Raw genomic sequence first — 17286 nt, forward strand, 5'->3', positions numbered from 1 at the left:
ACTACAAGTATTTGAAATTCTCAACCCTCGTTTCTTCTTACCCACTTCAATCAAAATAACAATGGCTACCAAAAAGACAAGCTCTAATTATCTTCTCTTTCTTCTCATTGTCTTCGTTTTTCTATTCTCTCTAACTCTTTGTTTAGCTTATAACATTGATAATGATCGAGAAAAACATAGCGAGGAAGAGCAGCACGAAGAAGAAGAAGGACAGACTGATAATAATCCTTACTTCTTAAATGAAGAAAGCTTTAATGAAATATTTAAAAACCAACAAGGGAATATTAGGGTTTCGAAAAGGTTTACGGAGAGGTCGAGTCTTCTTAGTGGGATTGACAATTATCGGCTGGCGTTTTTAGAAGCTAATCCTCATACTTTCATTCTCCCCAACCATTTTGACGCAGAAGCTGTTTTTGTCATCGTCAAAGGTTTTTTCTCTTACTAGACACTCTTATGTACTTAATATTCGATTGGGTATATTCTTTCTTTTTTGGGTAATTCATCAAAATGACATAACCATAAAAAGACAATAAAACGCAGACGAATCCAAGCTTGTGTAGTTCACATGCATCCAAGAAAAATAGAAACCAACAGAGAGGAATGTGTTGATGGATTTGAAACATGCAACTAGTTGGGTGACAAAAATTGGCGTAGCAACCCCAGGGCACCCGACCTTTAGCGCAGCCTGTCACTGCTCGCCCGACCTTTAGCGCAGCCTGTCACTGCTCGCCCGACCTTTAGCGCAGCCTGTCACTGCTCGCCCGGCCTTTAGCGCAGCCTGTCACTGCTCGCCCGGCCTTTAGCGCAGCCTGTCACAGGCTCGCCCGGCCTTTAGCGCAGCCTGTCACAGGCTCGCCCGGCCTTTAGCGCAGCCTGTCACAGGCTCGCCCGGCCTTTAGCGCAGCCTGTCACAGGCTCGCCCGGCCTTTAGCGCAGCCTGTCACAGGCTCGCCCGGCCTTTAGCGCAGCCGGTCACTGCTCGCCCGGCCTTTAGCGCAGCCGGTCACTGCTCGCCCGGCCTTTAGCGCAGCCGGTCACTGCTCGCCCGGCCTTTAGCGCAGCCGGTCACTGCTCGCCCGGCCTTTAGCGCAGCCGGTCACTGCTCGCCCGGCCTTTAGCGCAGCCGGTCACTGCTCGCCCGGCCTTTAGCGCAGCCGGTCACTGCTCGCCCGGCCTTTAGCGCAGCCGGTCACTGCTCGCCCGGCCTTTAGCGCAGCCGGTCACTGCTCGCCCGGCCTTTAGGGCGCGGCGACCAAAATTTAACCCAGCTCAGTCGGGCAATGGACGTGACGTCCGCACTTTAGCACCGCCGGCCACTGGGTGCGGCGCCCAGTCCGAACTTTATCCCAACCGACCATTGGGTGCAGCGCTGAATCCAAACTTTATCCCAATTAGGCACTAGGCGCGGTGCCCGGTTCGAACTTTAGCCCAGCCGACCGGTTCGAACTTTAGCCCAGCCGACCACTGGGCGTGACACCCAATCCGAACTACCGTACACTGGGCGCAACACCCAATCCGAACTACCGTACACTGGGCGCAACAGGCAATCTAATGGCTCGACGCTTAATCCGAACTTTAGCGTAGTCTAGGAACCGGGGCAGGTCAATGCCACCAAAACTGACCGTTTAAGCTTGATCAAAGACACTAGAACTGGTCAAGGTTGAAATTTTTGTAGGTTCACCGAATATAAATGGATAAACTAAGACTAGAACCGAGGTAGGCTTCCCATCAATTTGGCAACAAATTGTTTCCTTGTTTTCCTCTGAAAAATAATGCCGATGGCGGAGAATGATGAGTTTTGATTGATTGATACAGGAAAAGGAACCATAAGTTTGGTAAGACAGGATAAGAGAGAGACATACAATGTGAAAAGAGGTGATGTAATCAGGATTCCAGCAGGGACTAGTATCTACTTGGTCAACTCAGATAGCAATGAGAAGCTCCAAACAGCTGAAATCTTTCAATCTATCTCCACGCCCGGCCGATTCAGGGTAAAACTTTAGTTTCAGCAGCTATAAATATGTAATCACATTCTTTAGTGGTTTGAAAGTACTCAACATGCAAATAGAGTAGCGATATGGGGCTGTTACTGAATCACACTGAGCTACCATTTTGAACCCGCGTTTTGTACTGTACATATACCGAAACACTTCATCTAGGGTTTTCCATGCTGTTAGTCATATTATTAAACACATTTTGCACCCAAACCGTTGCTAAATTGATCCTTTTATGGATAAATTTGTTTGTTTTACTATATATGTGCAGGAGTACACTGGTCTAGCTGGTGAGAATCCAGAGTCATATTACAGGAGCTTTAGCAGTGAAATCCTTGAAGCTGCCTTCAATGTATGTGATTCTTTAATACTTTCACTCATCATATCTTCAATCCAATTCCGAATAACATCCATTTATCCGTTTCTTGTTATTTTACTTGTTTGCAGACCCCAATGAAGAAGTTAGATAGGTTATTTGGACAACAAAAGAAGGGCATAATGGTCAAAGCATCCGAAGAACAGATTAAGGCGTTGAGTAAGCACTCGTCGGATGAGAAGGAAAGTGGGCCGTTTAATCTGTTGGAGAAGGATCCTTCATATTCAAACAAGTATGGGAAGATGTTCCAAGTTGATGGCAATGACTACAAACAATTACAAGATCTTGACATTGATGTCACCTTCACTAACATCACCAAGGTATCATTAATTTGTTTGCTTTTAATCCTTATGCGGCGAGTAATATAAGTTCATTTATTCGGGCTTATTGCATTGGATTAGGGTCTACGAGTAAGCTAAACTGCTACATGTTGTAGCAGGATCGATATATAAATTCCTAGTTCAGCATTCCTTATTCACGAAATTGCAATTTTTTTTTAACCTTATTTCCATGTGGCACCCATTTCTATAAAATTGAGGAAAAGAAAAGCATACTGTACTCTTGGGGAAAATTTGGCACGTGGGAAAAGGATACGATTACTAGGAGCAACAATCCTGTAAAGACTGATTTCGTCCCTAGATTTATTGGATTGACGATTTTATTTGATTCTTGCATCTTATTTTGAGATGTCATTGTTGGTAACCACATTCCACAAACTCACCCACCCACACTCTTCGGGACACCATTTTGACCTTAAAGTTTCCATATTTGGCTAAATGAATGAGTATCAAATCTTACCAAGTCCATTGAGGAGAAAAAAAAAGGAAAAGACTAATGGAAACAAGTTTTGGTGGATGAACAGGGAGCAATGATGGCACCATTTTACAATTCAAGGTCCACAAGAATGGTCTTGATTGTGGAAGGCAAAGGATATTTTGAAATGGCATGTCCACATCTATCAAACCAAAGCAAGATCAGTCAACAAAAGAAATCATCAAGAAAAGGAAGAGAACAAGAGCAAGGTGGCAGTAGTGGTGCAAACTATCGAAGAGTCAGCGCTCGTCTTTCGCCTAGAACAGCATTTATAATTCCGGCAGGTCATCCAACAACAATTGTTGCATCTGACAATGATAACATACAGATGGTTGTTTTCGGTATTAACGCTCGTCACAACGAAAAGAACTTTCTTGCAGGTAAAAACTTGAAGAACCTAAACTCGTTGTAGCTTTGAGTTTTTATAGCATTAGGCCTTCTCACCATTTTTTGTTATTGAATTGTTGAAGGGAATGAGAATATAATGAACCAGATGGCAAAAGAAGCTATGGAACTAGGTTTTAACATTCCTGCAAGTGAGATAGAAGAAATCTTCAACAAACAGAAGCAGTCTTTCTTTCTTCCCGGGCCTCACCAATGGCAGAAGCAGAGGGAGCACGATGAAGGTCATCGGGTTCCTTTGCAGTCTATTTTCAATCTGGTTGCCTTCTAATCAGTAATCTAATGTATGGGGAAGAAAGACAAATATGTATGTATCTAACTAGGAAGCAAGGGAATGAGCATGTAAAATAATGAATAAGAGGTTAATCAGCAACATCTCTTTACTGTCTCGAGTATTGTCTCAGGCACTGCCTCGCATTGTCAAAGAAAACTGCATTGACACTTAAAAATGCTTTTCTAAACATTAACCTAAAAATGGTTGAAAATTCAAGACGCTGAATGAAACAATGAGATATAAAAACTCAACATCCTAGATTGGTTAACCGAAAGCATGTCTCAGTTCAGTTGCAGACCACTTTCCTTCATCTTATTCAAAGAAAAACGTTTAACTTGAACAGAAGACACCAGTGGTATAGCCTAGCTCTGTCGTTCTGTCTTTAGAGGTGGATCATTAAGTGGATCATTCTTTCTTGCTTTTTGCTTCTGATATATGAATAGTTCCTAAAGGCTCGGCATTCCCTTTCCAGTTTTGGCATCATATGTTTTCTCCATGACTAGATCCATTGGAGTATCTTTGGCACCCGCTGCAGAGCAAATTACAGATATTATTGTGACGCATCAGAAATATTCAGCAGTTACACCGAATTCTAGTCTACTGCATGATTAACTTTCACATTGTACTATAGTGGAATATGGTAATCAGATAAATGATTGAGAGAGAGAGAGTCCAAATGTAGTGTTCTATGACCCAGGACCATTCACCCATCTTTGCTGCCCTGTCATCAGTTCCTATAGGTTGGTCGACACAACCACGCTTAGGTAAGGAAGTTTCATGCATGTAACAGTTTAAACATGGTAACATTTCGATGTCCAATAAAGGATTCAACAGCGGGAGGGTCAAGAGAGCAAGAGATGATGACAGGAGCTAAATGTTCATAGCAAGTATTGACCCGTAAGCTACAAAAGAGAAGCCAAGAAACTAGTGCCGCAAAGTGCTTTCTCCCGTACTGGATTCAGCATTCCTACAACCCTACTATAGGTCAATTATCACTAAAATAAGCTAAACGTGATCTGGAGTCCTCTATTAGCAGTGGGGCAGAATGTGACATAAGTATTGGCGTATTGCTAAAGAAAAGAAGATAAAAGGCTAAAGGCTCATAGACAATACCTATGGTGGGTCTAGGTGTTGTCCTTATTTTTAAAATCTCGGGACGAGGAATGATGGATCCAGAAGCTCCTAGACCTCGAGAAACTCTTACTTTTGTACCGTCTTCTAAGTATTTGACTCCGACCTTAACAGGCTTGCTGCATTTGACAATGAATACCAGAAATCAGTGGAAACCTGAACGAGCATAAACACTAGAGAGACCCAACAAAATGAAATTCAAGCGTTCATCACGGAACTATAAATAAATGATGTATAAAATCAAGAGTTTAAGGATCATACGCTGTAACAGGGTCAACAACTTGGACATTTGAAACATGAAGTGGAGCTTCAACTGTGAAAATTCCACCTTCATGACCTTGTCCTTGCTTTATATGTTTCTTCACCTGTAAGATTGATCATATATATATTTCATTAAACATCTTTTCCACAGACATCAAACAGAATTGAGGATTAACCAGGTGAATTCTGCACTAATGCTAATGTCATCACAGAGTTCAATATGGAGAAAAATCAAGACTTCAGTTACATGTCACTCAACGTAACAACATGATCAGACTCATATATTCCCAAACATTGAAGAAGAGCGATGAAATAGATAATTTAAAGGTCAACCACAACAGATTCATACACTAGGACGTGGTAAAGCGATAATCTGTAGATACAAATATATTATCATAAGTTAGAAATATCATATAATCTGTTAAGTTGAGAGACAGTCCGCAAAAAGACATCTAGATCAACACTATTTTCATATTTTGGCAGTACTATCCTGATTAAATAGGTTGCAGAAAAAAATCTCATTCGTTGTATATAATTTTGTTGATCAATTTTGCAACTAATAAGAATTCAGTTTAAAAATAATGGCTTGCACAACAATGCTCTTGAAATTGGTCACCACCCTTTGGCGGAAAGAGAGAAAAAAAGGAAGCCTAGAAGTAATAAAGTATCTGTAAACCAAAGTATTCTTATAAGAAACTAACACGTTTACATAGTCTTCTCAAAGAGATCCATGATATGATAAAATTGTGAAAACTAGGACATGAGATAAGGCATAGAGGAAGACCAGTTTGAGCACTAATGAGTGATGACATGCATCTAATCGCTATTGCAAGTCATTGTTAACCATGAAGCTCTTCGAAGAGAAAAACTCCCAAGTTCTTGCAAGGTTTAATAACCATTTTCTTTAACAAACAATTTCATTCATGATATGCAAATTCGCTAACTTGGATCACATTAAACCAAACTCTTTGTTGTCAAAATGCGCAGAGAAACTTTGAACATTTTTTTGACAAGGACATACATTTGTAAAAGAGGAACCTTGAAAATTCAATCCCGCAAAATGATTGGCATTGAGAAAAACATACAATACCCGAAAGAATCAAGTACACGAGGATCACAAAGTAAGGAGTAAGGATTATCTATTACCAGATTTTTACCCTCAACAATAACACGATTCTGGGTACGAATAACACGCTTAATGACACCAGTCTCACCCTTATCTTTTCCCCTTATGATCATCACCTGCACAAGATCAACAGAACTTGAAACTTGTTGGAAGACAAGAAGATATAAAGCAAAAGATTGTCGAAGGAAAAGAGCAAATAAGTCGCAATCACATTATCGCCTCTAAGAATCTTCCAGTTCTGAATAAGCTTTTGAGCTGCTTTCCAACCCATCTCGGATATAGATAATCTGATCAAAACTTCTGTCTTCTCTTTTTAGGTCTTGCTACCTCCGGTCCTAAATCTCTTCACAAAAACAGAAAATATTGATTGTAGGAGCTAAAAAGAGATTGATCATTCTATTTAATGAAACCCTAATTCACTATATCAAAATGTAATAAATTTAAGATTTTTTTTTTTAACATAAAACATCAAAATGTAATACTCTACCTTCAAAGAAAACCCTAAATCAAATAAACCCTAAGAAATGAATTTCCAAAGCATACCTTGAAAATTTTTGGTAGATGGAGAGGTTGTGGTGAGAACTCTAGATTATTTCTTTATCCGCCGTGAGTGAATGGTGGTTCACGATGGTGGCTGCCGGAAATCTCTGTTCGTAATGGAGGTAAGGTTTAGGAGATCGAGAGATGGGAGAAATCGTGTCAAGGGGTTTTGGAAAAGGGAAGGTTTAAGGGCGCCCTCAAGGAAAATTTCAGGCGCCTCCCAAAGTTAATTCCTATTTGACCCCCTACTTTGTGACAAGCTTCTTTTATAACCTCCTATTTTTCATAAATTCAAATATGGCCCCTTTTTTTGGTGTAAATGTCATAAGTACCCTTCCTATATATGGTTTTTCAAAATAAAATTATTTCCAAAAAAGAAATTTCACCTCACATATCTCTTCAACTCACCTTTCTCTCTCTCCACCTCACCTCTCTCTCTTCAACTCACCTCTATCTCTCTCCAACTCACCTTTCTCTCTCTCCAACTCACTCCCCTCTCTCTCTCTCCAACTCACTCCTCTCTCCAACTCACCTCTCTCCAACTCACTCCTCTCTCTCTCTCTCTCCAACTCACTCCTCTCTCCAACTCACCTTTATCTTCTCCGACGAAGGTCGCCGACCAGAACATTAAAAAAACCTCTCATCTTTCTCTCTTTCTTTAAACACTCCGACGAAGGGGTTTTCCTTCGTCGGAGTCGGTCTGTTCACGACTCCGGCGAAGGGGGAGTGTTTAGAGAGAGAGAGAGATGAAAGTTTTTTAATGTTTATGTCGCCGGCCGGAAAATTTTCCGGCCGGCGACCTTCGTCGGAGAAGATAAAGGTGAGTTAGAGAGAGAGAGAGAGGAGTGAGTTGGAAAGAGAGAGAGGTGAGTTGGAGATAGAGAGGTGAGGTGGAGATATATGTGAGGTGTAAGTGAGGTGGAATTTCTTTTTTGCGAAATAATTTTATTTTGAAAAAATATATATAGGAAGGGTACTTATGACATTTATACAAAAAAGGGGGTCATATTTGAATTTATGAAAAATAGGGGGCCATAAAGGAAGCTGGTCACAAAGTAGGGGGCTAAATAGGAATTAACTCTAAAAAAAATTTCTTTGCATTTCAACAGTGCCCAACCATGGATTTTCATTTCAACGGCGGCGAACTATGAATTTTCATTTCAACGGTGCCAACCATGAACTCGCCAATTGCAGACTTCTATAGGGCAAACTGTAGTGACACGCTTTAAATCATTCTTCACAAGCTTGAAATCGTGAGTTGTGTTTATACTTTATTGATTAAGGACGAACTCAAATGCCTTCGCACCAACATATAATAGCTGACCAACGTGAGTAGAAATTTTATCGCAACCCTCAAATTTGACAGTCGTCTTCTCTACTCAGTTTGATGATTCCGTGAGATAATCTATGTGCACTATTGTAACTGACAATATAAAAATGAATTATTATGATAAAAGAACGCATTATGATGAATACAAAATGAAATATGTATCATACAATACGGAAAATGTTGAATGAATTTTCCAATATTATGGTACATAAAATGTTTTTTGCTAAACAATGAGTTGTGTTAATTGCATGTATTGTAATGCTTATGGATACGAAAAATATAACATTGTTAATACAAAATGTGTTGTGTATCAAGCATACATTAAATGTTAGTCACAAATGATTGTGAATAAATAAGTCATTTTTTATGAAACACAATGCGTTGTGTATCATACATTTGTTAAGAAGTGTAATCTGTTTGTAGATCTGACATCAATAGTTATCAGAAAATCTAAACCAAGACGGAATAAGATGATGGAGAACAAAATGCGTTACGTTACATACAAAATGTAGTTTGTTCCGTACAAAATGTAGTTTGTTCCATACAAAATGTGTTTTGTTCCATATAAAATATGTTGTGTATCATAAATATGTTACGCTTCAAAATATGTTAGTATCTCCGACATAAAAAACAATCTTAACGAAGACGGAAAGAAGGAATAAGATGATGGAGAGATTGAGAAAAAGAATTGGACATGAAGATGATTATGAACATGAAGATTAATAAGAAATTTTAATGAAAAAACATTATGCTTTATATGAGAAACATAACAAGATTTTGTAAAGTTACTTGAAAACTGAAGAAGATGATGAAAACCGTGATGGTATACCCTTGAAAATTATAGAGAGAGAAAGTAAGGAGTAAAGATCTTTTAATGAAAACCATGATGATGCGAGGAAGATGAAGATGATGAATGCAGAAGATGAAGGTGATGAAGATTTTGAACGAGGTTTTCTTTCCTTTTAGTATAGGATTTGTGTAGGGTTTTGTGTATCCTATACACTAACTAGTGTTCTAAGCGGAATCTCAAACATCACATGTTTAACACTAGATTGCCCAGGATCGTTGTGCATAAACTAATCAATGAACTAGAGAGGGATAAATACCTTAACGCGTTTTTCCCTCGAACCATTCCAATCGCATGTAAAGATCGAGAGCTCTAATTGTACCTCCTCTACTTGAGACACCGAGTGAATAGACTTGATCTCCCTTCCTTTCAGACTGCTAGGACTTACTAGAAGGTTGAGAAGAACTCTTCTTCTTGACTAGATTGATAGAACGGGAGCTTTTTCTCTATATTCCTCTCTCTCCAATAGCTGTATATTCAGAGAGAGAGAGAGCTGTATATTTTTCCTTAGAGAAAAATCCACACCTCTTCTGTTCTCAACTGACCCAATATATAGACCAACCCTAATTAGAATCTCATTCAGATTAGGTTTTCTATTTTCTGGGTCACAGAAAAGATAATTACCAAAATACCCTTTTGGGGTATTTTGATAATCCCCTTAAGTGTGGCCGGCCAGGGCAGCCCACCATGGGCCTTATGTGGCCGGGCCACTTACTCTGGTCGGCCATCTCATGGCCGGCCCAAAGGGCCTTCCTTCTATCTTGTCCCGAATCTCCATTCGGGCACTTTCAGCCTTTCCAGTTGAATCCCATCCAACTTTAGCCAGTTCCCGTCTAGTCAATTCTCTCCGATCAAGCTACCACTCTTATGTGTAACCCGTTGTAAGATCCGGTCTATGTTAGCCGCGAATCAACTCCTTGATCCGACGATCGTAGTTGGCTTCTAGCAAAGCATTACGACCCCTAATTGGACCGGACTGGATGATCTTTACGTGCGGTCATCGTTATCCTAACTGACAAATTGATCGCATTGCAACCTTGGTCGAAGGACACTCCTTCGGAAGGACATCTCCTTCAGACCGAACGGATAAATCCTTCAGTCTCCCACTTGTACTTAGAACAAGTGCAATGCTCGATTCCCATGTCTCTTAGTATCCCATCTGATACGTCACACCGTTCAGACTTTTTTGATCCGGAGAACAACTGTCAATTCAAATGATTAACTCTTAATCCATTTGAGTGCGGCCACACATTTTCCAGTTGCTTCTCCTCAAGTGGCCCGGAGATACTTATTCCTAACTTAATAGGAGGACATCATCCAGTCTTGTACTCCCACTTAACTTCATGTCTATCCTGTCTCCCCCAGTATGCTGCCTTTATAACCTCCTTTTACGGCGCGGCGTTTGACAGTACCAAAGTTCGACATTCCTTACATAAGATGAGTGGAGCACTCATGTTCACGGAATCTCTCCAATCTTGCCTTTGAGAGTTTGTGACGCTTTTTCAACTCCTTGAAAAAACTCGCATCTTTGGGTTATCCAGTGTAGATTCCCCAATCTACACCCATGTAATTGACTTAAATACCATATTCCTATAGCCCATGGAACTGCGCTATCAGTCAATTCCCATGCTAGTCTTCTTGAGTCATTGTTGTCCACGCAATGACCTGGACTAGGGACTCCATAATGAATCTATTCCATGTTCACTTAGTAGGGTTCCATTTACCAGATCACGTATCTGATAAACCTACCTGGAATTCCTCATTATTTTGGACCGTCATTAAACACTAAACCATTATTTAACGACATAAATAACTTGTTTATTTCTTTTTATTGAATGTAGCTAATTGATTACATGAAAACCCCTTTTCATTAATCCAATTACAACTTAAAGCCATTCATCGATGCGCTTTATACCTATGACCCTTCTATGACTCTCATACTTGGGCTGAGGCAGTGGTTTAGTTAACGGATCGGCAACGTTGTCGTCCGTATCGACTTTGCAAATGACCACATCCTTTCGCTCAGTGATTTCCCTAATCACGTGGTACTTCCTTAGGATATGTTTGGATTTCTGGTGTGCCCTTGGTTCCTTAGCCTGGGCGATAGCTCCATTGTTGTCACAATACAGAGTAACCCCATTCTCTATGCTAGGAACTACACCAAGTTCGGAGATAAACTTCTTTATCCAAACTCCTTCCTTAGCTGCTTCCGAAGCGGCAAGGTATTCTGCTTCTGTGGTAGAGTCTGCTACAGTAGTCTGCTTTGAGCTCTTCCAGCTTATGGCTCCTCCGTTTAGACAAAAGACATAACCCGACTACGATCGGAAATCATCTCTGTCCGTTTGGAAGCTCGCATCCACATGGCCTTCCGCGATTAGTTCGTCTTTCCCGCCATAAACCAAGAAGTGATCCTTAGTCCTTCTCAAGTACTTCAGGATATTTTTGGCTGCGGTCCAGTGTTTCTCACCTGCATTAGATTGGTAACGATTACACATACTCAGAGCATATGAGATGTCTGGGCGAGTGCAGACCATGGCGTACATGATAAATCCTATTGCCGAAGCATAAGGCACCTTCTTCATGTGTGCTAGCTCATCAGGATCTCGGGGACACTGAGTCTTGCTAAGTGTCGTACCATGTGTCATGGGTAGGAATCCTCTCTTAGAGTCTTCCATCTTGAACCTCCCAAGAACCTTATCTATATAAGTCTCTTGACTAAGTCCAATCATCCTCCTTGATCTATCTCTATAGATCTTGATGCCCAATATGTATTCTGCATCTCCTAGGTCTTTCATTGAAAAACACTTCCTAAGCCACTCTTTCACGGAGTCAAGCATAGGAATGTCATTTCCAACGATCAGTATGTCATCCACATACAGGACCAAGAAAACTAGGTTGCTCCCACTAACCTTCTTGTATACACAAGATTCCTCTTCATTCTTCAGAAAACCAAACTCTTTGATTTTCTCGTCGAATCGAAGATTCCAGCTCCGACTTGCTTGCTTCAACCCGTAGATGGACCTTTGAAGCTTGCAAACCTTTCCAGCATTCTCGGAATCCTCAAAACCCTCAGGCTGTGTCATGTACACATCCTCTTCCAGTTTACCGTTCAGGAAGGCGGTTTTGACATCCATTTGCCAAATCTCATAATCGTAATGAGCTGCAATTGCTAGAATAATCCTAATGGACTTAAGCATCGCGACAGGGGAAAAGGTTTCTTCGTAGTCTATACCCTGGACTTGTCTGTAACCTTTTGCCACGAGTCTAGCTTTGAAAACGCTCACGTTTCCATCCTTGTCTGTTTTCATCTTGAAAATCCATTTGCATCCTATGGGTTTTATTCCATCGGGCAAATCAACCAAGTTCCAAACTTGATTCTCAGACATGGATTCCATTTCGGATTTCATGGCTCCCAGCCATTTTTCGGAGTCTGGGCTCGTCATAGCTTCTTTGTAGGTGCTGGGTTCATTATCCTCTACCAACAACAACTCTTGTCGTTGAGATAACTCAATCAGCCTTGCGGACCTACGCGGGGCTTGAACAACAGGTGAGACACTCTCAACTCCTTGAGGGTTCTCCTGCGAATCACATTCGCTTTGCGCGGGAGGATCTCCGAGATCTACCATCTCATCCTCTCTTTCCTTTTCTATCGGCTCATAATAGTTAGGAATCGCGACTTCTGACATCGGTACAACGGTGTCAGTTTGTTGCTCAGATCGAACCTCTTCGATCTCTATATTTCTCCCACTTGTCTTCTTGGAAAGGATCTCCTTTTCAAGGAAGACACCATCACGAGCAACAAACACTTTGTTCTCTGATGGGTTGTAGAAGTAATACCCCTTTGTCTCTTTCGGATATCCGACGAAGAGACACTTGTCTGATCTTGGTGCTAGTTTATCTCCTTGTAAACGCTTTACATAAACATCGCAACCCCAGACTTTGAGAAAAAACAACTTTGGAACCTTTCCAGTTCATATCTCATATGGCGTCTTTTCCACAGCTTTGACGGAGCTCGGTTAAGTGTGAAAGCAGCCGTTTCTAGAGCATACCCCCAGAAAGTGTTAGGAAGATCGGCTAAGTTCATCATCGATCGAACCATGTCCATCAATGTTCGATTTCTCCTTTCGGACACACCGTTCATCTGAGGTGTTCCTGGAGGAGTGAGTTGTGAAACTATTCCGCAACTCCGAAGATGATCCTCAAACTCTTGACTCAAATACTCACCACCTCGATCCGATCGAATGGCTTTTATTTTCTTGCCAAGCTGATTCTCTACTTCATTCTGGAATTGTTTGAACACTTCAAACGATTCCGACTTATGCCTCATTAGATATACGTAACCATATCTAGTGAAGTCATCTGTGAATGTTATGAAGTAGCCATAGTTACCTCTCGCAAGTGTACTCATAGGTCCGCATACATCTGTATGTATCAGTCCTAATGGTTCACTCACCCGATCTCCTTTCCCCTTGAAGGACGATCTTGTCATCTTGCCCACTAAGCATGACTCACATGTATCGTACGATTCCAAATCACACGATCCCAGAAGTCCATCTGAATGAAGCTTCTGCATGCGTTTCATGTTAATGTGACCCAAACGACAATGCCAGAGATAACTTTGGTTAGAATCATGAGTACGAAGCCGTTTCGTGTCTATGTTCAGGATTTCGTCTTCTATGTTCACAACATAAAGACCATTACGCAACTTAGCACTTGTATAGAACATCTCACCTTTGTATAAAGAACAACTCTTGTCCTTTATTATAGCGTGATATCCCTCTTTGTCTAACACCGACGCAGAGATGATGTTCCTCGATATAGTGGGTACATAATAGCAATTACGTAGCACTAATATCAACCCAGTCTCTAAACTGAGCTCAAAAGTTCCTACAGCCACAGCAGCAACTCTTGCCTTATTTGCGACTCGTAGAACCATCTCGCTCTTTGTCAGATACCTGACCTCCTTGAGCTCATCTAATTTTGAAATTATATGTGCTCCACATCCGGTATCATATACCCATGAGGGAGAGTCAGCCATATCTGCCAAATTGACCTCTATAACATAGGCACCGACTTCCACTTCCCTTTCTGGTAGCTCTATTACGCTTTCTTTCTTTGAAGCATCGAGAACTCTTCTCTGATCTTCCTCCCAATCTAGAAAGTCGTATAGATCTCTATCTAAACGTGAACTAATACTATTTGCCATCTCTACTCTACAGAAACAAAATAAGGATTTTGCTAAGTACTACATTCAATGTTTACGCAAAATCACTTTTTGCCATATTATTCAATGAAAACCGTCCCCCTATGAATAATACGATTCCAAGACCCCATTCCTGTGAAGTTAAGCGTACTTTGGCACTGCCCTTAACTTCACCCTCCTGGGTGAGTAACTCCTTACTGATCATATCTCATATGACTCTTGGTTGATGAATGACACTTATGTGTTCAATTCATCCTTTTGCCTCGAAATCCAAAACCCTTTTGCTGACTTGTTGAGAATAACCATTTAGACATGTAGACCTCTTCATAGGTCTACCCGTATTGTCCCGAGGTAAAAGATGGCACCCTGCTTTGGCATGACCCACCATCGATGAACAAGGGCGCAACAGGTGTCTTAATCTGGGTAGGCATTACTCAAAATTCTTTTTGGGGACTCTTACGTTTTTGTTTGCATGCATTACTGTGAACTCTAACATAATCATACACCACACAAAACGTAAATAAGTAAATGCGCGCCAGAAAATAAATCAAGCAGACATGATCCTAGTATGGCCCCTAACCTAAAAGATCTAATCTTCTTAGGTTCTTTGCTTGTTTAGTCTCCGTTCGCCTGGATCTCCATCCTCGAACATCCATTTAATTCTCCCACTCGAACCACGATCTCATCCTTTGGCTATTCAATGGACTCAATTGTACCCTTAACTCTAATTACAAGACTCAACGATTCGCAGATCGTATAAAACTTGAAATTAAATTAATTACATCGGGCACCCATCCGTGCTTGAAAACAAGATAGAACAATTCTATGGCCATACTAGAACCCGCATTCACATCCATACATACATAATAATATGACACTCATAAAACACCCAAGTATGTATGAGATTCGCTTCCTTAGGTCGAATCTAAGTTTGCTATGTTCTAGATAGCTTTTCAGGAGATACTACCGACATCTCTATGTCTAACGTGCCTTAAGTCTAACTAATGGCTCGTTTCGGTTTTATCCTAAAAGATTTTGAAATCGTTTTGGAAAAACTCCGATTTAGGCTTTGGTTGGCCTGGGTCGCTTTCGGAAAAAATATGGTCAAAGTCGGAAGAAGAAAATAGAAACCTCCCACTTAAGTCAAGGACCCCTTTGACTAGACCCAGTCAAGTCACGGTCAAGGTCCGAACCAAAAGGTCGGACCCGGATTGGCACGTTCCAGGCCGTGCCAAGTCCCTCGGGTGGACGCGTCCTGGCCCTAGGCCAGACGCTTCCCAGCCCCACAGACGAGTCCTAGACGCTCTGTCCAAGCCTATGCTTCTCGGACTCCCAGTCCGAGACAGCTTCTGGTTTCACCAGACGCGTCCCAGACGCGTTCTGGAAGAGACAGTCCCGGTCGCGTCCGGATTCCCAATCCGAGACGCGTCCGGACTTCTCTGTGGTCGCGTCCTGAAGACGCGGCCTCAGGTGCCAGACGCTGATCCTCCGGGATCCTAGTCCGAGACGCTCTCAGACTCTTAGTCCGAGACGCTCTCGGACGCGTCTTCCTGTCCGAGAAAAACTCGGACGCGTCCTTATCCGAGATGCTCTCGGATTCCTAGTCCGGGAAGGACTGGAACGCGTCCGAGAGCGTCCGCCACTGGCCAGACGCGTCCTGGGACGCGTCCTGGTCAGTCCGGCTCCTGGACAACACCATCTTTTCTTCCAATTTTCAAAATTTTCCAACTTTTTGCTGCTGTTTTGATGAATCTTCATCCAAAACCCAGCAATTTGAAAACTCTTTTCAAAAAACCATCATCTTTAAAATTTTCTTTTTGAAAACTCTTTTCAAAAACTCAAAATTTTAAAGTCCTCCCATTGAAACTCTTTCAATTTTCTATCCGATTAAGTCTAAATCCAATTTAAACTAATCAATTTCATGTCTAAATCCCTATTTAAACATAAAATCATCTAATCAATCAAGCTCGAATCTAATTCGACTAGTCAGAGATAGTTTCATGCAACCGGCTCGTGATGCCACTGTAGGGTTTTGTGTATCCTATACACTAACTAGTGTTCTAAGCGGAATCTCAAACATCACATGTTTAACACTAGATTGCCCAGGTTTATGCATAAACTAATCAATGAACTAGAGAGGGATAAATACCTTAACGCGTTTTTCCCTCAAACCATTCCAATCGCATGCAAAGATCGAGAGCTCCAATTGTAGCTCCTCTACTTGAGACACCGAGTGAATAGACTTGATCTCCCTTCCTTTCAGACTGCTAGGACTTACTAGAAGGTTGAGAAGAACTCTTCTTCTTGACTAGATTGATAGAACGGGAGCTTTTTCTCTATATTCCTCTCTCTCCAATAGCTGTATATTCAGAGAGAGAGAGAGAGCTGTATATTTTTCCTTAGAGAAAAATCCACACCTTTTCTGTTCTCAACTGACCCAATATATAGACCAACCCTAATTAGAATCTCATTCAGATTAGATTTTTTATTTTCTGGGTCACAAAAAAGATAATTACCAAAATACCCTTTTCGGGTATTTTGATAATCCCCTTAAGTGTGGCCGGCCAGGGCAGCCCACCATGGGCCTTATGTGGCCGGCCACTTACTCTGGTCGGCCATGTCATGGCCGACCCAAAGAGCCTTCCTTCTATCTTGTCCCGAATCTCCATTCGGACCCTTTCGGCCTTTCCAGTTGAATCCCATCCAACTTTAGCCAGTTCCCGTCTAGTCAATTCTCTCCGATCAAGCTACCACTCTTATGTGTAACCCGTTGTAGGATCCGGTCTATGTTAGCCGCGAATCAACTCCTTGATCCGACGATCGTAGTTGGCTTCTAGCAAAGCATTACGACCCCTAATTGGACCGGACTGGATGATCTTTACGTGTGGTCATCGTTATCCTAACTGACAAATTGATCGCATTGCAACCTTGGTCGAAGGACACTCCTTCGGAAGGACATCTCCTTCAGACCGAACGGATAAATCCTTCA

General features: G+C 41.5%; 2 protein-coding genes across 3 annotated transcripts; one reads left to right on the forward strand and one right to left on the reverse strand.

Moving 5' to 3' along the window:
* Positions 1–3973, forward strand: PAP85 (cupin family protein). The gene is made up of 6 exons (XM_086660961.1): positions 1–428; positions 1816–1991; positions 2266–2346; positions 2442–2690; positions 3233–3563; positions 3654–3973. Exons 1-6 carry the CDS (start codon positions 62–64, stop codon positions 3854–3856), a joined length of 1407 nt encoding a protein of 468 aa, XP_086517087.1. The 5' UTR covers positions 1–61; the 3' UTR covers positions 3857–3973.
* Positions 3921–7149, reverse strand: LOC147559157 (uncharacterized). 2 transcript variants are annotated; one of them, XM_086660962.1, is made up of 6 exons: positions 6921–7149; positions 6589–6720; positions 6398–6493; positions 5252–5355; positions 4973–5109; positions 3921–4388 (listed from the first exon to the last, which is right to left on the reverse strand). In XM_086660962.1, exons 2-6 carry the CDS (start codon positions 6646–6648, stop codon positions 4306–4308), a joined length of 480 nt encoding a protein of 159 aa, XP_086517088.1. In that variant the 5' UTR covers positions 6649–6720; positions 6921–7149; the 3' UTR covers positions 3921–4305. The 2 variants fall into 2 exon arrangements, with proteins under 2 accessions (XP_086517088.1, XP_086517089.1); XM_086660963.1 differs by having other exon boundaries at positions 6589–6712; positions 6921–7114.
* Between the last annotated feature and the right edge of the window lie 10137 nt (positions 7150–17286).

This window comes from Eschscholzia californica, unplaced genomic scaffold, assembly GCF_041429995.1.
Source record: "Eschscholzia californica isolate CP2 unplaced genomic scaffold, dmEscCali1.0.p SCAF_2, whole genome shotgun sequence".
Classification (NCBI taxonomy): Eukaryota; Viridiplantae; Streptophyta; class Magnoliopsida; order Ranunculales; family Papaveraceae; genus Eschscholzia; species Eschscholzia californica.